We start from the raw sequence: 16706 nt of genomic DNA, 5'->3' as shown, positions 1-16706 counted from the left end.
CAAAAATCCTGTTCCAAACACATTATTTAGTGTTGTGTGAAGTGAACACACCCATTATTAACTCCATCACACTTGAGAACTGCAATATAAGAATTCATCACCTGTAACTACAACATTTGCTTTGAGAAGGTTTTATAACAGCAAAAACAAAAAACTACGGAACTATTATTCCCTCCCCTCCTCCATCAGCCTTTTCCACTCCTGAGTAGGGAATTGAAACAACGAATAGTAAATAAGTCATTAGAGTTGCATAACCAAGGTTGAAAATCTTCCCTTGGAGGATATGTAGCTCATGGATTATTTACTTAGGCGTTGTGAAGGGGGAAAGTTAGATCACTGTAATTTCCTCACTAAGTGGAATTCCCGGGGTGTTCATGCATAACATATATTGGTTTCATTTGCATATTAGCATGCCCTTCTGATGCAACAAATAATAATAATATTTAATTTGCATCCCGCCCTCCCCGCCGAAGCAGACTCAGGGCGGCTCACAACATAGGCACTTCAACAATTAAAACAATACATATTATACATACATACATATTATACATACCGTATTTTTCACACCATAAGGCGCTCCGGACCATAGGACACACCTTTCTTCTGGGGGGCAATCCTCTGCCTCCGATCCCGGTGCTTCCCCCACACCTGCCTGGCTCCAGCTTCTTCCAGCAAGCGCTGGAATTGCTCCACGCTGCTCCCACCGCAAACCAAGCGCTTCGCGAGTGCCGGCTGCGGAGGGGGCAGTGTGCTTCCTCCGTGCCTGTCTGCCTGGCTCCAGCTCTGATGCTTACAGCAAGCGCCAGGATCGTTCCCTCTGCCCTCCGATCCCGGTGCTTGCTGTAAGCATCAGAGCTGGAGCCAGGCAGACAGGCTCAGAGGAAGCATCCGCCCCCTCCGCAAACCCAGCGCTTTGCGAGCGCCGGCTGTGGAGAGGGCAGCGTGCTTCCTCCGGGGGGAGGGGTAAAGGCCCCCCTCGTGCCTCCTCGCCACATGGTCAGGATCTCCAGAGGCCCGCCAACAGCAGCAACAATGGGTTGGGCCAGCATCTAAACAGTTGTTTATGGAGTTTCCAGCTGGGGCCAGAGCCGTGGCAACGGCCGACAACCGCCGCTGCCGAACTCACCGATTTATTGTGTAGCGGATAGAAGCGCCACTTCCCCAGTAGCCCAGAAATTCTCCACCACTTCCTTGGTGTTTTGACCAGCAGTCCGGCCGCCGCTGGTTTCTTCTCTCAGCCAACGCCCCATGCCCCACAGCCGACCTCGCTCTCCGGAATGTTTAAGAATGTTTAAGCACCCCGATCTGATATGTGAAGAGAAAATATAAGGTGCTTTCACACGGCAACTGTTCTGCTCTCTTATATGCTAAAAATTCAGTTGCAAAGTGCACTATTTAATGTGTGTGAACACACCCAGACTACTTTCTTTCACATTTGCATCCTTTTAAAGAAAACAAATTCTAAGGCTTGTTTTGAGATAATGCCTAAGACGTTGCAGGAGCAGTAGTGTGGGGTCCTCTTTTCTTTCATCCTTTGTCGTTTTGGGCAAAATGCTCCACGGGTAATATTTTCTGCTTTGATTTTACTCTTTATAAAATGAGCAGAAGCTAGCAAGTGTGAAAATGTCATGTGTAAAGTGCCCAGGAGATGGGAGACCTGCTCAGAGTATCTTCTACACTTTAAAGTTCTAAAATTAAATTTGCTTTGCATAGCTTTGTTCTGCACTTTGTCGGGACTACATAGCAAAGTATTCTGTATAATTTACTGAAAACAGAATTGAAGGCCCTAATTGCAGGGGCCTGGATTAAAGTCATGGCTCATTACAAAGCAATCAGTACAGTCCCATCCTAATCCTACTTTATAGTTGTTGAGTGGAATAGGATTGCTCCTAAATCCCCATTTTCTAGGAGGAACACAGCTTTATGATAGCAGGAGTGAAAAACCCTGTGTATACTTCATCCCTTATACTGGCAGTACACTAGCAGTATAAGGAAGGGGAAATTGATTGATTTGGGACACAAAGCTGTAAAAAGGGCTTGGCAAATGAAGCACTTACTTTGGGTGCACAAAGCTAATATCATGACTAAAATAAATGTGTTGTTATTATTATTACTCTTGGTATTTATATATTTACCTTTTTACCAAAACAACAACTATGAATGTATAGGGGGTGCAATTTTATATTCTTGCAAAATTAGCTAGTTATGGTTCTGTTGGGACTTTGGTGAAGATTAAGAAGCAAAAAGTTAGTCAGAATCCACTGCTTGCATATGGCAACATAAGATAGGCTTCCCAACCCTCCCGCCCTGGTGGGGGACCCAAGGATTTACAGCCTCTTCCCCCGCTCTCCCAAAAAACAGAAGCGGGGGGAGGGGGGAAACGGTGCTCCTGGCCTGCCTCCACCCTCCCCTTCTCTGATTTTACCTCAGGCTGAGCCCATCTCGGAGGAGCAGCTATGGTGAAGCGGAGAAGAGGCGGCAGCTGTGCAGTGGCATCGCCCGCTCCGCCTCTGAGGTAAAATGAGAGATTGGGTGCTGGGGCGGGGGGGAAGAAACAAGCAGCTCCGCAGCCTGCCCTCCTCAGCCTTGGTGGGTTGGCCGCTGGAGAGAGGCAGGCAGCGAGTGGCAGAGGAGGAGCTCTGAGGGGACCACGCCCGGCCTGCAGGATGGGGTGGAGGAATGCCGTGAGGGCAGCCGAGAGCTGAGGTGCCTCCCGCTCTGCCAGATGGTGTGGACCCCAGCGGGCTTCTTTTCCCCACAGCGATGCCTTCTCTGCTGCCGGCCTCGCTGCTGCCCGCCGCCTATTCCGCCCCTTTGCCGGCAACTGCTTGGCGCATGGTGGGTAGGGATGAGGTTTCTTCAAAGTCTTGGGGGGGGGGGCGGGAGTTTGCAAAAGGGGAAACTTTGCAGAAAGGGAAACCCTCGTCCCCACGGGCGACGCTGGGCCGGTCGCCACTGCATCTCCCAGGCTTGTTCCTTGCTGCCTCCGAGGCCTTTGTCCCCACCCCCCCAAGTCCTTGGGATTTCCCATCCATCACCAGCATCCTGGGTTTGGCTCTAAAAAAATTTGCATCTAGTTATTGGCTTTGGGGCTTCCAGGTCGTTTAACATACTGGAATTAAATGATTGTTCTATGGAGGTGCATCAAGTAAACATCTCTTACGGCCTCTAAGCTGCTGTTCCCTCAAAGCTGCAAGAGTCTTGTGAGCAAAAATTCTACTTTGTGATCTTCTGGCATTAAAGTGGTGAGCTACTTCAAATAAATTAGTTTGCTCTGGGGCCATTTTTCCTGAGCAAAGACAAAAATATGTGAGCTGGAGGCTAAAAAACTGAGCTAGCTCACGCTAACTCAGCTTAGAGGGAACACTGCTTACGGGAGGGGGAAAGTGGTGGGGGAAAACTCACCAGTCCAGCTATCTACAGAGTGACTCCAGTCTAGGTAAGCTCTTTCTCATTTTGCAAGGCAAACCTAAAGAGTTGCACATTTCTAAACCCATTGCACTGTCGGTTTCGGTTTCTAAACCTCTTCATCCCAGACACCAACAGAGATTTGTTGCTGTTCTCTGTGTGTAAAGGGCAGCACTGGTTATTTGAAATTCCACAGTTCTGTGGTCCTAAAGGTAAAGGTAAAGGTAGTCCCCTGTGCAAGCACCGGTCATTTTCGACTCTAGGGTGACGTTGCTTTCACAGCGTTTTCACGGCAGACTTTTCACAGGTGGTTTACCATTGCCTTCCCCAGTCATCTACACTTTCCCCCCAGCAAGCTGGGTACTTATTTTACCAACCTTAGAAGGATGGAAGGCTGAGTCAACCTGGAGCCGGCTACCTGAACCAGCTTCTGCTGGCATCGAACTCAGGTCGTGAGCTGAGGGTTTTGACTGAAGTACTGCAGCTTTACCACTCTGCACCACGGGGCTATTACCCAGGGCTTAATTTAAATTCCAGGAATTATTTTTTGAAGATCATAAGTCTCAGAAATGTGTGAAGCGATGCCTGAAAAAAAGGGTTCCTGGGGATGTGAAGACTGGCTTGCTCTGTCACTGAAGAACGCGTACTGGCACATTTAAGTGTTAAGTAACTGTATTTCCAATGTTAGCTGGCTGCGGGTTTGCCCTGTATTTCTGCTTGTTTTTTAGAATTCCCTGGATCAGAATCCACACTTCTAGTATTTCTTTATTATTAAAACAAGCCCCCCCCCCCCAACTGAAGCTCAGCCTGAGCCCATCTCGGAGGAGCAGCTACGGTGAAGCGGAGAAGAGGCGGCAGCTGCGCAGCGGCGTCGCCCGCTCCGCCTCTGAGGTAAAATGAGAGAAGGGGAGGATGGAAGGAAGGAAGACATTTAAAAAGTTATGCCGTCCCTTGAAATGCGATGGCCAAAACTCCCGTTGGGGTTCAGTGATGCTTGTCACACCCTTGCTCCTGGCTCCACCCCAGAGTCTCCTGGCTCCACCCCCAAAGTCTCCTGGCTCCACCCTCAAAGTCCCCAGATATTTCTTGAATTGGACTTGGCAACCCTAACATAAGACTGCATCTGCAAAAGGTGTGGCATAACTGAAAACACACCCTTTTAAGTCACTTTCTCCCCTTTTGCCATTTCAGCTACAATGGACGAAAGGATTACAAATAACTCTGCAACCAACTGTGGCACATAGTAGTTTTTTAGCCCTAGCCAAGTACTCTTGTGATAGGTTTTTTTTACACAAGAAGAGCTCTGTGAACAAACAACTAAAAAAGTCACCTTACAGATACCTGGCCTCAGAACTCTAGACATTACCACCTACCAGGATTCTCAGTTGCTCACTGTGGTCAGATCTGTGGATACTTAAATCCAGAGATTGGAGCTGTGAACAGACAAGATAGATTTTTCTAGAAATCTGAGAAAAGCCCCAGGTTTGCAGAAAAATCTGAAATCTTAAACAACAACATGGCAGTAACCAAAACAATAGAAGCCGTTCCAACAAATGGATGCCCTCAATGGCCATTGCAAGGCAACTGCAACAGTATTGTCAGCTTTCAAGGTTTGTTTTTTGTCAGTAAAAGGCAGGGGGAAGGGGCAGGGCCCATTCCAGGGCTGTTTTGACCTTGGAGAGAAAATCAGGATTAGACCCAGCAGCAACCACTAATCAACTGGATACTACATGAGTTCCATGACTCACCCAAGTTTGGCTGCCTGCTACAGTTCAATGTTAAACAAAGAAAGAAGTCACCACAGAATTGCAAAACAAAACACAACCTCAAGATTATGATGTAGGGTTGCCAAGTCAAATTCAAGAAATATCTGGGGACTTGGGGAGTGGAGTCAGGATACTTTGGGGGTGGAGCCAGGAGACATTGGGGCGGAGCCAGGAGCAAGGGTGTGACAAGCATAATTGAACTCCAAGGGAGTTCTGGCCATCACATTTAAAGGGACAGCACACCTTTTTAAATGCCTTCCTTCCATAGGAAATAATGGATAGGGGCACCTTCTTTTGGGGTTCATACAATTGGACCCCCTGGTCCAATCGTTTTGAAACTTGGGGGGTATTTTGGGGAGAGGCATTAGATGCTATACTGAAAATTTGGTGCCTCTACCTCAAAAAACAGCCCCCCCAGAGCCCCCGATACCTCCAGATCAATTCCCCATTATACCCTATGAGAATCGATCTCCACTTAGGGAATAATGAAGTGCCCAACAGACATTTCCTTCCCCCCCTCCCCCCGCTCCGCTCTTCTGCAACTCTGAAGCGAGGGATTGGCATCTCTACACACGAGTTGCTGTCAGCTTCTTCAAAGTAACACAGACACACCATCTCAAGAGGAAGCCTTTCCAATCAGAGACTGAAGCCTCTGGAGGTGGAAAGTCACATGGTGGCTGTGGAGGCGGTGCTTCCCCCCCACCAGCCAGCTGACTGGGGGCGGGAAGAAGCCTGGGAAATCGGGAGAATCCCCCGCTGGGACCTGGGGATTGGCAAGCCTATTATGACGACAAAATTACTAATATTGCAACAAATAACAGTACATGAAGAGAACAAGTCTTGTTGAAAAATCATTAAGTATCAGTATCCTGAATCCAAACAGACTTGATATTGATTTCAGTAGATGCAAAAGCATTCAAGTCTCACACATAGTTGAAGCTGGAATTCCCTGGAACAGGTCGTCGACTTCTGCCACACCTGTTTCAATCCTTTGTCAACATGGGATATTCCATAGCACTTATATAGAACACAATTTGCAGTATTCAAAAATTATACATAGTGACCAACCAGTCTCCACAAAATGCTCTCTCAATTAGGGCACATGCTCCTACTGGCTCAAGGGGAAGTAAGGTCGGGTGTTGATGGGATTGATCCAAAGGTGAGACAATAGATTTTTGGGAGACCCATTGTCCTAAAATTTGCATCTCTCCCAGGCATGGAGGGGACAGTAGACAGTCAGTCACTCTTACTCATACTTCTAAACTACACGTCCAGGCTTGTTTCTGACTGGCATCCATTTTGTGTCATTTTGGCCAAGCAGTGTCTTGCACTTATGATTTTTGAGGTGATATTTTAAGGGTGTTTATGATTAGCTATAAACTGCCCATTGGTGAGAGGAGGGGTCTGCTAACAGGTTAGATCAGGAAAAAGAGGAACCTCCCTCAGCAAAAGCAGCAGCAATGTGGGTAGGCTACTCAGAAAGCAGAGGAACCACTAGAGAGCATCTGGCTGAGGGCACTTTCAAAGCCTGGATCTAGCCTTGGTAACTATGGCTTTTCCAGGAATGCTATGGGAATATGTCAGTATTGCTCGTTTAGCACTTATTTCTACATTGAACCTTTGCTTTTTATGTTGCTTCTAGGAATGTATGGTGACTACTTTACACTGGAATTAGTGCCGGCATAGGGGCCACCCAATTTAGTAAGACCATAAAACTGAGTTGCTGCCTATATAACTGAATATAGCAAAATCTTTCATCTGAGTGTGATATGCTCAGAGTAGAATTACATGCAAAATTAACTTGTGTGAGTCTTCAAAGGAACTTAAAACAATATAGCTATTGTGACTTATTTGAGGGGGAAATTGGAACAGGAAAGATGGACTTCTGAATCTCTTACCTATCAAAAACTGTCCCTACCAAACTGCTTTTATGTCTGCTGGTGAAAATTTTGGATGCCCACATATCTGTTCTCTATGAGGGTAAAAAAACCCCAAACCTTTAGTGGAGGCAATTTACTGGCTGCTTTTTCCACATGCACACTAACAGGCAGAGAGGGGCTGAAAAGTACCTTCAGTTACACATGCAAATTCAGTCTTAAACTGGAATAATATGTGCATGGTAAAATGCAGGAATCAGTTCAGAAATCCACTTTCAGAGGATTTCAAACCCTGATTTCACACGTCCATCCAACAGTAGCAGAAAGGTGAAAAGAAATGTGTGATTTGAATTTCATTTATAGGCTTGACTTCTTGCTGTCCTGAGCTTGAAAAATGGAGCAAGGGAGGGGGAGAATGCATGAATCGTAAGCTACAAGATACCGCTTGCCAGACAGCAGGCAGATATTTATTTGTATTAATAAACAATTGTCATCCCTCCGTCTTCTAAAGCAGCGGGTAGCTGTTTTGTGAGAAACTTGAGGGAGCTGCATTGTTGAGGCCTTTCAAGGAAGGACTGAGCAAAATGCTCAGGTCTCTTCAGGGATGGGGGAAAGGTGCCAGATCTTTGAGGAGAAAATAAAAAGGCTGTGAGGGAAATGCATGAAGAACTTTTTAAATGTCTCTGAAAAGGGACTGAAAGTGTTGGTGGTTTGTTGTTGGTATAGTTCAAACGGTTCAACAAAATAACCTTTTGGTTAAATACAATGAAATGTCAGAATACAAACTCCTGTATCGAAACAAGATCTAGGCAAGGTAAGGCTTCTTGGTGGGGGAAGTTAGCTGAAGGCCCTGCCCCCCAAAGTGAACTAATGGGAGGAGGTGATTAGAAACGCAGATGTGTCCACTAAGTGGGGCATCTGAGGGGAAAACAGGGCAACGTCGCCGCTTGTGTCGGGGGTCCTCTCTCCACTTCTCTGTAAAAGGATAATGGAGCGCGAATACAGCTCGGCTAAGGGGGCTGGAGGAGGGTGAAATTTATTTCCCTAAGGGGAGGCTTTTCCCTCAAAAGCTAGGTCCCGCCTCCAGGAGCAGGGGAGGTGCTTGTGGGTGAGCCTGGGGGCGGTGGCGTTGCTGTGAGCGGCCATGCCAGCTGCGGCTGTGGCGGGCGAAGATGGTTGTGTGAGGGAAGCAAGACGTGAGGGGGGGCGCCTCAGTGGGTTTGGGGGATTCCGTTAAGAGGCGCGCCAAAATCCCCGCTTGCTTAGCTCGCCTAGAAGCGTGCGGGGAAGAAGGGAGCGTCCCTATTCTAGCAGCGCTTCTCTCCGGAGTGCGGGAGCGGCCTCTCAGCCCCAAAAGGAAAACGTTCCCCAAAACAGTTCTCTTCCTATAGAGTTAAGTCTGTCTTTAGGGATAATACTTCCAGAGACGAGTAGCTGCGTTAGTCTGTTGCAGCAAAAAAATAATTAATTACAAAGCGGTTAAAAGTAATGACAAAAATTAGACCACAATTAAAGTAGGGAGTGACTTGGAGGAGGCTGCCTCCAGATCTTGTTATGAGACCTTACCTAGTCCGTTTTTTAAGGGAAGAGAGAACGCACATAATTCCTAAGGGGACGTGTGTGAATGTTTTAAACTTATTTTTATTTTCTTTGACGCTTAGACAGTATCCAGCACACATTCCAGCAGAAAAAGGGGATGAGACTATCATGCAAAGGCTGTGCTGCTATAGGGATATATGCTTTGCTATCTCTGATGCTTGCAGGCTGAGACCCTTCAACATTTTATGGTAGTGCCAAAAAAGAAACAAAATCCCTAGACTGTCTGCAGGGACTGTTTTGTAGAAAAATAGTTGGTCTGGCTCATCCAGGGATTGTTATGCAGCTGCAATACTATTCAATTGACGAGGTGGAACTCTCAGAAAGGTTTAGGAGCTGTGCTCCTGTGAGCTCCCACTGAATCTGAGGCCTGACTGTTTCTTTTGTGTTTATAATTTATAGTTTAGAGTGTATAGTCACATCGGTTATCTTTGTCAGGCTGTGCAAATTAATATGCAAATTTTAGATACTTGGATTCTTGTCAGTGAGCTAAAAAGTTCCTTTTCTGACAATCATTTTTAGCATAGTAAATGTACAGCTGTTATTAATTTGTGAGATATCCTGACATCTCTTCTATTGGTAGGCTTGGCTGGGAAGTTTCACTGTCTATATTAAAGAGGAGCAGAAGTGACAACATTTGGCAAAGTCTTCTAAGGCAAAAGTTTATTTCTGGCACACTTTCAAAAGCCCCATCAGCTTGAAGTAAATAAACATTGTATAATGATTACTGTGCTACTTCAGTGTACTTAGCCAAAGCACTACAGAATACCAAACAGTTAACACATTGCAAACCGTAATGATATGGATGTTATAAAAATAGGCCTTTTTTACTGCAGAGTTTTCTTTCTGCATAATGTTCTTTAATATGCAAATTTCCTGCTGGGTTTTTAGATACTTGGATTCTTGTCAGTGAGCTAAAAGGTTCCAAGGGCCTTTTCTGACAATCATTTTTAGCATAGTAAATGTACAGCTGTTATTAATTTGTGAGATATCCTGACAGCTTTCCTTTGGGTAACAGTTGCGATTTGGGCATATTGTATTTCCCCAAGACTCAGAACAGACATATTCAATTTGTAGAAAAATGCTACATCTACATACATACACAATGCTATTGTGACTTGTTTAAAATATGCTTGTGCATTGATTGGAATCAATAGTTTCTGTAACATCAGTGGTGATGAGTAACCCAACTTCTCACTCCATTCTTGCACCATTTTGTGAACCATTTACTTCGCTAAGATCATGATCATATAAGGAAACCTTATTCCAGTTGCCACCTTTTCACTTTAGAAACTTGAGTGGAATGCCATCCTATCCCCCCTCCCCAAATTGTGGAATTAATTCTCTGTTTATTTAATCTCAGGCTCTCTTAACTGAGGTTTACAGGATGGCTTGCAATCATTAAAACAATGCTACAACAATCCAATGCATTGCAAAACCTATCAAAAGTTATTGTGAAGATACAGGGAGGGAACCTAGGGTTGCCAACTGACCAAAAGAAAAATGTTCTGATCCTTTAATAGAGGCATAATATGTGAAAATAGGAACCTGAAGCTTTTAGGTAAATAGCATCACAGGGTAAATGCTGCACATAAAACGGATAGTTTAAAAATCAGCAGCCCTAAGGGAACCCCACCTAAAGTATCCAGCCACCCAAAATACCGGTACATCACCTGTCAAGCATCCAAGAGGAATCTCAGTTGTCCTAGAAATGCCAGAAGGCTTTGCCTTTGACCTTGATGCATGGAAGACATCGGAAAAGTGACAATGTGCTTTGGCCATGGCTACATTAGAGAGAACCTGAGCAGTATAATAAAAATAATAGAGACATCACCCTGCCAACAAAAGTCCGTATAGTCAAAGTGATGGTATTCCCAGTAGTAATGTATGGCTGTGAGAGCTGGACCATAAGGAAGGCCGAGCGCAGAAGAATAGATGCTTTTGAGATGTGGTGCTGGAGAAGAATCTTGAGAGTCCCTTGGACTGCAAGAAGATCAAATCAGTCAGTCCTAAGGGAAATCAACCCAGACGGTTCCCTGGAAGGTCAGATGCTGAAGCTGAAGCTCAAATACTTTGGCCACCAAATGAGAAGGGAGCATTCCCTGGAGAAGATCCTGATGCTAGGAAAGACAGAAGGCAAGAGAAGAAGGGGATAGCAAAAGATGAGATAGCTGGACAGTTACTAATGTAATAAACACGAATTTGAGCAGACTTTGGAGGATGGTGGAAGACAGGAGGGCCTGATATGACTTTGTCCATGGGGTCGCAAAGAGTTGGACTCGACTGTGCGACTGAACAACAACAACAACAACACACTATCACTGGCAGGGAGCCAACAGCATGTTGATGCCCTTGCTAGACTGTGGCGTCCAAGTGGATGTTTGAATCACTTGAGTAGTAAACCAGCTCTGTCTCTGTACGCTGTCCTGACCTCATCAGATAAAGACCAGGCTAAAGGAGTCATAGAATGTTACATGTGTTTAAAGCCCCTCTAGATTTCCCACATATGTCCCACTGAAATCAGCGGGGCTTTAAAAAAGTGTTTAACTCTGGCTGGGTTCATACAAATAGCTGGGTGTGTACAAAAAAGTATTTGTTTGTGGTGTAGTGGTTACAGTGCTGGACTAGCATCTATGAGAACAAGGTTTGAATCCCCACTCTGCCATGGAAGCTTGCTGGGTGACCTTGGGCTTACCACTCATTCACAGTCCAACCTATTTCACAGGGTTGCTGTTGTGTTGACAAAATGAAGGAAAGGACAGCAATGGTATAAGCCATTTTTGGATCTCTGTTGGGGAGAAAAACAGGGTAGAAATATCAAAATAAATAAAAATAAGTTGAGTTTTTTCAACTACTGATACTGATCTCTCACTCACAATGCGCATCTTGTACTTGCCATTTATTTCTCTGTCCATTCTAAGGAGAAACTGGTGTTTTGTCTTTTGAATACAGAAAAAAGTAAGAAGAATTTTTAAAAGCATACCAAACAGAACAGTCCTCACATATTTCTCTTTGGTTTTTTTTATATAGATAAGCCTAAAAAAATGAGTGTGAATGTTTGGAATATCAAAGACATGTTTAATACTTCTTCAGTCATGGGGTAAGTGATTTCCATTGCACTATATAAATCACTATTTTGCCTGGGAAATATCAGATGGCAAGAACACAGATCTGATAGCATGCTTTAATTTTACTTGAGTAGTAATATTAAAATGTGCATAAGATATGATTTGACCGACAGATCAAATTATTGGAAGCTTTGTGAGCACTTTATCTTTGTGATTTCCCTTGTGCTGTTTACAGTAGAGGTCATTACATGGAAAGGCCTCTCCAGTAATGGTAAAGACAGTGCAGAAATGAACCATTACGCTTGGAAAACGATTTACTCATTATACAACTGTGTGTTGTATTCTACTGCACTCATGAGTTTGGGTTTGAGTTCCTCATTAGAAAACACAGAAGAGTAGCTCTATCCAGGATTGTATCAAAATAACACATGCTTTTTTAATGCTATGGACATCTAGCAAAATCAGTGGCAAGGGAATTAAAGCAAAGTAGCAGTCTTTAGACCCATTTCACAATCATTTTGAATCAGTTTAATCTTCCGCACAATGGCAGCGCAGCTGAGCGAGGAAATTTGGCCCACTGGGCTTATACTGTCTAAATTAACCTTGTTAAACTGTCAGTGAAATTTTCCGGATTAGGCACTGAATCCTTTGCTACTTTATTTTGGTGTGATGGTGGATGAGGGGGAGGATTTTTTTTAAAAAGAAAGAAATAAATTAATAAAAGTCTACTTGCCCATTAAGGAAATGTACTCACCTCAGGCAAATGAGTTGATATATTTTTGTAAGGCAGAAGATGTCAGCAGAGCTAGCTAGCAGAAAAGTAAGATTAATTTTCTCTGGCATGATTTACTCTTTTAAAGAAAAGCATGCTGTTTGATTGGATTATATTCTGGGAGCTTTCAATTATTTTTACAGGTTTCTGGAATTTAGTTTATTAGATTTGTATAACATCTGAACCAACTGTGTTGCTGATGTTATTCTTCCCCAGTGGACTGATGACAGTTTGCATGGTACAGAATCCTGTTATTAGTTGGGGGGAAGGGAAATGTAGCAACCAAACTATTATGAAAACCTTAATTAGTTCAATCCAGCCAGATTTCCAGCTGGTGAAAAGGAATTAGGGTTCTTCTTTGACCACCTAAGAATACTGTTCTGGAGATCAGCGGACCTGCATGAACAAGTCATGTGGGATGGTAAGGAGGGAAATTGGGCAGCATTAGTGGCAAAGGTTGCTGGATCTAAACTAGTGATACTCAATGGCTTGGGAGCCCCATGTGGCTCTTTAACATGTCACCTATACCAGGGCGCTTTTTTTGTAGCAAGAACTTCTTTGCATATTAGGCCACACACCCCTGATGTAGCCAATCCTCCTGCAGCTTACAGTAGGCCCTGTACTTGGAGCCCTGTAAGCTCTAGGAGGATTGGCTACATCAGGGGTATGTGGCCTAATATGCAAAGAAGTTCCTGCTACAAAAAAGCCCTGCCTATAACTCTTCAAAGCACTGTTCCCTAGTACCTGCCCTATGTCTCAGAAAAGTGGGCAAGGTCCTTGCCTGATGGGGCTTGTGGTTAGTAGGAACCACATAGAAACAGCCACTACTATGAGTAAGTTTCAAGCCTCCCTAAGGTGCAAGCCAGGGATGGAAGTAAATGTGGTTCTGATAGCGATGCCACCCTCCAGGTGGAACCTAGGGATCTCCTGGAAATACAGCTCATCTCCAGACTACAGAGACAAATGACCCTAGAGAAAATGGATGCTCTGTAAGGTGACCTCCCTGACACTGTACCCCACTGAGGTCTTTGTCCTCCCCAGGCTTCATCCCCAAATCACCAGGAGTTTCCCAACCTTAATCTGATAACCCTACCCCTCTTCCCCCACTGGTGGCCAGGGGGGACCAGGCAACCCTCCTCTCTTAAGTGGTGGTAATTACAAATGTGGTTCTACAACAGAGAGTACCAAATAGATACCACTGAACTGACTCATTATGTCAATTCGGAAAGAACCTCTGGGCCTTATGCAAGGTACTGCTCATTACCTCTAAAGCCCTAAATAGGAGCAGGAAACTTAAAGGACTGCCTTCTTCCATATGTTCCTGCCTGACAACAAGTTTTGTCTTCCAACAAACCCTTCTCCCTGTGCCCTTATTTTTTGAAGTAAGGAAGAGTGCCTTGGTGGGACTCTGTTTAGAGAAATCTCTGCTGGGTTCACCTGGTATGTAGCCTTGTTACATTTGAGGCATCAGGCCAAAACGTTCCTTTTCACCCAGGCTTTGAAGTGAGCTGTGGTTTGTTTCCAGTGGGATGAGGAGGGTTGGATTTTTGCACGGTGGCCTTTTAGAGATAGCACCAGTAATAGCACCAGCAATAATTGCCAAATTATTTTTACAATATATATATATTATGTGATATACATCATATAGAGCATCACCCATACAATTCAAATGAAACCATTCAATTCATTATATATTAATCCAGTTTCTCAGTAGTATTTACACAATTATGAGTTACAACAAGAGAATCCAAAGTTCGCATGAGAATCCTGGATATGAATCTCGTTCCAGTCACCTTCATCAGTGAACTCTCCAGGATATAGGTGTCAATTAATGGCCAGCAATACTATGTTGAATTCTGTGTATTTATTCCACAGAATTTATAATTAATTCTGAACAGGCACCATCTCAAATTATTCAAAACATGACTGAAGCACTGACTTCCATTGTGGTGTAGCAAAATGTTCTTCTGTTTTCCATTTATATGCTGTAATCCTTAATAATAATTTCTATTATCTGGAAACTCCATGGAGACTGGGCAACATGCAGCTCAGCCAATGGGTGGGTAGGTGAGTTGTCGCCAAGACGACTTGCCTTTTATATCCATAGGATTACGTGACCACCAATTTTTCAATAAACTGTCTCTGATAACATGACCATTACATCTCATAGCTTTTTGTGTGTGTTTCCCAGCTTTTTAAATCCAAAGATGACCATGTAAACGTTCAGACAGATCTGCTTCTTCCAGTTTCTTCAGTCTTTCATTCAGGTTTTTAAATCAGTCTGAGATACAAACCAATCTGGCTGCTTGATAATACAACTTAATATTGGAGACCACTAGGCATCCTCTTTTTCTTCTTCTTCATCTTATAGAACTTTAAATCTGTCTTTTGCCAATCTTTCAATATCTTATGTATCTCAATCGGGAGCATCTGGAATACAAAAATAATTTTTGGGAGAATATTCATTTTTATTGAAGAAATTTTTCCAAGCCAAATTTAAATTAGACCATCTTTCCAAGTCCTTTTGATTTTCTTCCAAACTGCTTTGTAGTTATCTTGAGGAACTGTTTCTTTCTTCCACAGATACATCTATTCCCAAATTTTTGAATGAATTGGTGATGAGATCACAGCCTGTAGCTAATTTAATATCATCCTCTTGTTTTGATAAAAAAAACTGAAATCATTTTAGTTTTTTTCTTGGCCACTGGAGATATGATATACTTTGAAGACTTTGTAGAATAAATAACTTAGTTTCAGTTGTAGCTTCCACCACAATGTTGGTTTTATTTTTAAATTTTAAAAACAACTACCCTTCTTTCCCCCTGCACTCTATGTATGTGGCTCTGCCTCCTGCAGCAGCCATTTTGTAGTTGTGCCCAATATCCTTTGTCATAATCCCAAATGCACCCACCAGCTCAAAAAAGTTGGGGACTCCTGCCCTAGAGAACTGTTGCCGGTGAGTAGACGGTGCTGACACTGATAGAACTAATTCATTGTAAGGAAATTTTATGTGTTCATAGTGATGGCTCTGCTGTAGAAAATGTATTTGTAGTATACTACTTTGCGCATAGTGGGCCCATGCAGCTTGTTACAACCATTTTGACAGTCTTTGGAATAATGTTGATGTGAATCCATTGTAGCTTTGCCCCCTTGAGCAGTATTCTCAGTATTTTTGCATTTAAAAGTTCCATAACAAATGTAGAGAAAACACACTGTTTCTAATCCCTTTTTAGATGCAATTTGAGCACAGCATAGAGCTTTCTTTGCATCCAGTACACAGCTGAGCTCATAGTTTGATGTTATTATATTTAAAATGACATTTGCATATTTATTGCATTTCTACAGTCATATGCTTCCCAGTCATTTTCCCTTGTGATGTGTTTGTATTCATGTTCAAACATGGCTGGCATCCTATAAATAGCCAAGGGAGAAAGAAAAATGCACTGTTTTGTTGGAATAGGGCTGCAGATATCAAATAAGCATGTCAGTATTTGACTTGCAATAGAAAATTCTATCTAAAAAAATGTATCTGGCACATAATAGATGCCAAAATTCGAAATGTTTCTTAGACCAGGGGATAACTAAGGGCACAAAAGTAAAAGAAGAAACTTACTTCTTAGACATTGAATATTAAATATATTGTCAAAATAACTTTTTGTGTCTTAAAACATCAAACGTTGCAAAAGACATGAGAATTCTACTGAATTTATAAAGGACACAAACACAGTTACCTATAAACTAAAACACTGATAGCTGGTATAAGGAGTAAGTAAAGATATGCAGGGCTTTTTTGAGCAGGAACACACAGGAACAGAATTCCAGCTGGCTTAGCATCAGGGGATGTGGCCAAATGTGCAAATGAGTTTCTGCTGGGCTTTTTCTACAAAAAGAGCCCTAAAGATATGTCTCAGTTCATTCCTGCTTCTTGAGGAAGGAGATGTTTTGCTGCAGATGGTAAGACAGACTGGTTCTGCTAGGGTTGCCAACTCCAGCTTGGAAAATTCCTGGAGCATCATATATATAACTACAGGCTGGCTTAGCATCAGGGGATGTGGCCAAATGTGCAAATGAGTTTCTGCTGGGCTTTTTCTACAAGACATTTCTCTCTTTAAATCATTTCTCCACTTAAATCATTTTTCTCTTTAAATCATTTCAGCCAAGTCAAGCCAGCCAGCAGCTTGGAGAATGCATTTAAAGTTGCTTTCTTTCTACCTCTCCC

General features: G+C 43.4%; 1 protein-coding gene across 1 annotated transcript in view; it reads left to right on the top strand.

Moving 5' to 3' along the window:
* The first annotated feature begins 11681 nt into the window (after nucleotides 1–11681).
* Nucleotides 11682–16706, top strand: part of IHO1 (interactor of HORMAD1 1) — a 58000-nt gene continuing 52975 nt past the window's right edge. The window contains exon 1 of the mRNA XM_060238262.1: nucleotides 11682–11747. Within this exon, the coding sequence (XP_060094245.1) occupies nucleotides 11692–11747 (56 nt within the window). The 5' untranslated portion in view covers nucleotides 11682–11691. The remainder of the gene's footprint in view (nucleotides 11748–16706) is intronic.

Source organism: Heteronotia binoei, chromosome 5 (assembly GCF_032191835.1).
Source record: "Heteronotia binoei isolate CCM8104 ecotype False Entrance Well chromosome 5, APGP_CSIRO_Hbin_v1, whole genome shotgun sequence".
In the NCBI taxonomy this organism is placed as follows: Eukaryota; Metazoa; Chordata; class Lepidosauria; order Squamata; family Gekkonidae; genus Heteronotia; species Heteronotia binoei.
This window is presented reverse-complemented; position numbering and strand designations above follow the sequence as displayed.